The sequence below is a fragment of the Haliotis asinina genome, chromosome 15 (genome assembly GCF_037392515.1).
Source record: "Haliotis asinina isolate JCU_RB_2024 chromosome 15, JCU_Hal_asi_v2, whole genome shotgun sequence".
In the NCBI taxonomy this organism is placed as follows: Eukaryota; Metazoa; Mollusca; class Gastropoda; order Lepetellida; family Haliotidae; genus Haliotis; species Haliotis asinina.
This window is the reverse complement of record NC_090294.1, coordinates 9,635,638-9,639,022: the sequence shown is the minus strand read 5'-3', so window position 1 is coordinate 9,639,022 and position 3,385 is coordinate 9,635,638. Positions and strand designations below refer to the sequence as shown.

The following is a 3,385-nucleotide window of genomic DNA, read 5'->3' as shown; positions in this document are numbered from 1 at the left end:
ATTGATGGTATTGGGGTCTTTCCGTCCAAAATCTATGTAAACTTTCCAAAATTGTTAACACAGCAAGTAAAATTTCTGGACTTCTGCGTTTCAGAGCAGGGGTAAAAAAACATGAATTTGCATAATATCAAAACACGTGTTTATACCTTTGTCCATTCCGTCCGTGTCATGTTTCGACGAATGTGTTGATCACTGGATTGGCTGGTCCAGACTTGATACTTACAGGCCTCCGGAATGTTGCTGAATGCGGCGTAAAAGTAAACTCACTGACTCATTCACTCACTAGACGAGTGTCTGCTGTAAATTTCAACCGCGTCTCTCCGAACCCCGTAGTGGTATGATACAGCGATTAAACATGCCCATCCTCCATTTGAAAAAACTTACAGTAGACCATTTGTCTCAGCTCTCATACAACGAGAGCATCCAAGTGTTTAGTGTACATTTAAAAGGATGGCCTTTATACGGTATCACTCCTTGTTGGAGCCTCAGCGATACAACAATACCATGAAGATGACGGAAGGAAACGGCTGTCCGCATTTTGATTAATTTATTAGCAAGCAATCATTACAAGATGTTTTGGTACAATTCGTTTGCGCGTGTATTCTCAATCAGTTTTAAACACGTCCAAAATCAGCTCGCCGAAGATGGCGCCAGTAATGGCAGAGCACTCTGTCAGACTGGTCACGTTTCGCTCAGCGCACAGTGCAAACTCAGGTCTGAAAGAAATATCCATACTTGGACTATAATTACCTTTTTAAAGAAGGAGGGAAAACAGAAAATGCAGGTTTTAGATGTTATCTACTTTGTTCAAACGACAGGAAGACTGGTGTAGCGCTATCAAACCTGCAGACAATTGTGGGGGAAATTGTGGATTCGAACCCGCAACGACCGATTTCTGTCAGACCTAACTTACACAAATCTCCCACCAAGATTTGCATCAGAGGCAGTTCCATGCTTGAACACTCACCTCGGCGACCCTTCTACTCGTTGCAGTGTGACCACCCGATCAGGCTGGATAAGCTGAACGCCAATTCAACCTGAATCTTCATGAGTCAATTCTCAAGACACATATTGATATCTGAATAGATGGATGTACACAAGATAAGATGTACACCTAGCTATGTAAATTACCTCAAAGTAATTCTGCAATAATTGAAGTAGTTGAACTAATGGAAACCTGAAAGTCTACGTATAAGTCATCCTTACCTGTCTCCACGAGAGCATGAAACAACAGCGGAAGGTAAGTCATCACTGGTCCAGCATGCAGGCTCGTTCTCAATGTCTGTGAAGGATAAATAAATAACATCGGGTAGTCATGAAGGTGCTGAGCTCCTGGAGTTATAACATATACGAAGTCTCTTTGTCAGTGTTAACGTATTATGAACGTCTCACCCAAGTCGGCACGTGGACAAAGAGTGCTCATCAGACAACTCAGAATGAGTGAGTGAATTCAACTTGACGCCGCTTTTAGTATCATTTCACATTATCACTGCAGGGGACACCAGAAGTGCTCTTCACACACTGCACCCATGTTGGAAATCCAACAAAGGCCTTTCACCACGGATTAAATACTAGGTTACAACAATGTTCTCTGTTCAGAGACTTCTGTCGCGTACCTGCTCTGTGTCTACAGAAGACATTCAGGGCAGCATTCAGCTGAGTGGCCGTGAACTGTGACCTGCACGTTAGGAACGGAGCGTTTATGCAGTCGTCCGCTTTCGCCAATGTCTGTTCGCTGTGAACGAGAAAATATATACGTATAAGTACATTTGGCCTGTATTCGAATTAGCATAAGTTACCATGCAAATATTTATCAAATAATGGAAGGTCACTTGTGTTTCGTTGGTAACTGTTTCTATTTGCATGTGGGCCAACGTCTTTGGTATCAATATTGAGGTGGTTGAATACTGATGCTGACAGCTTTGTCAATTAATAGTAAACAAACATTTCTTATTTCACAACATGACTCTCTCTCGTGAGAGAGAATTGTTTGCCAAGGTTTTTATCAACGAATTGTGATACTGACCTGCAATCAAGGCTCAGTTCGCCGTTTTGGAGGAGAATTCGACTAAACTCAGGTTGTCGCATGATCATGGTTACTTGATCATATATATTTCGACATGTATTTTCTGGTTCCGCATCTCTCCTTGTGAGCCACTCAAGACCGGACGCTGGAAAAACCAAAACATGACAAAACACTTTATAGTAATGTTGTTCCATGAATAATAATAACAGGTTGACTGTTGTTATATGCATGGCAGGACATCACTAGGCATATTCGACGGTGAAGCATCATTTCCTTCAAATGGAAAATGATAAATGAACAGTAATACGATCTTGGATCAAATCAAAACGCGTCAGTTCTTTCAAAGTGGCCGCAGCTACAAAATCAATGCTGATGATCAAGTGACGCTGAGCACCGTTTTGACTGTCTTCTTTTAATATAATTTGGAAGAAGACCATGTTAAAACGGATTACAACCATGACACAGTGAATCTGAATCAACTACCAATAACTGAACGCCGTTTTGCAGAATATGGTCTTGGGCTGAATAAATCCAACGCCACAGTATAACTGCGACAGATCTTAAACGTCATTGATTGAAGGGTCTCCTATTTATCTTGGATACCACATGTAAACATAAACCAGCTGGGGTCAATATGTCTGGAGTATGGGATATGTTTCCTTATGATTATATAACAATGATTCGGTGTTTTTGTATGAAATTGGATACAGGTTGGTCATAAACAAGATCAACATAGCAAGATTGAATTTGATTTAAGAAGGAACCCAAAACATACACCTGAACACTTCCTGTGTAATAGTATATATTAGTGCCATAGACTGAATTTGGAAATGCGACGCGTGTTTCATGCGTTTGTTTCTTACAGTCTGAAACCAACATGAATACAATGCGTAAAGTCCATTTCTTGTGACTCTGGCCGTGACAGTGTTGGGATGTTGCTAAAACGGCGTAAAACTAACCTCACTCACTACTATCTGCAAGACCCGTTAATAATGCTGTTGAGTGTAAACGAAATGATACAAACGAAATTATAAATGTTACCTACCGGATGAGATGAGAACAACCACAACACATATCGCAAACTTCATCCTGGCAAAAAGCAGCTGATGTGCTAGGTGCGACAAAACACTCCGTGCTTTATATGCAAGACACGATGCCAAATTTTAGTGAACTTTCCCATTTGTCTCAATTGTATGGGTAATCATTCATGCAAACTGTAAAGGTTATCACGAAATGTCTGCCCTCATTCTGCCCTCAGGCACAAAACGTCGACAGTCGTTCTCTTTGCCTATGTATATTAGAGTGTACTAAATATATAGTGTACTATGCAAATGCATAGTGTACTAATGTGTGTACAAC

The 3,385-nt window shown here is 40.9% G+C and overlaps 1 protein-coding gene across 1 annotated transcript; it reads right to left on the bottom strand.

Annotated features, from left to right (window-relative positions):
• Positions 1-530: 530 nt before the first annotated feature.
• Positions 531-3,133, bottom strand: LOC137265806 (uncharacterized). The gene is made up of 5 exons (XM_067801265.1): positions 3,072-3,133; positions 2,027-2,171; positions 1,617-1,735; positions 1,207-1,282; positions 531-716 (listed from the first exon to the last, which is right to left on the bottom strand). Exons 1-5 carry the CDS (start codon positions 3,112-3,114, stop codon positions 605-607), a joined length of 495 nt encoding a protein of 164 aa, XP_067657366.1. The 5' UTR covers positions 3,115-3,133; the 3' UTR covers positions 531-604.
• Between the last annotated feature and the right edge of the window lie 252 nt (positions 3,134-3,385).

Excerpts from the sequence above, each read along its gene's own strand:
- LOC137265806 (XM_067801265.1), bottom strand. The coding sequence starts at position 3,114 with ATGAAGTTTGCGATATGTGTTGTGGTTGTTCTCATCTCATCCG. Across the intron at positions 1,736-2,026 it reads GAACTGAGCCTTGATTGCAG|CGAACAGACATTGGCGAAAG; the intron begins GTCAGTATCACA and ends TCTCGTTCACAG. Across the intron at positions 717-1,206 it reads TCATGCTCTCGTGGAGACAG|ACCTGAGTTTGCACTGTGCG; the intron begins GTAAGGATGACT and ends TATTTCTTTCAG.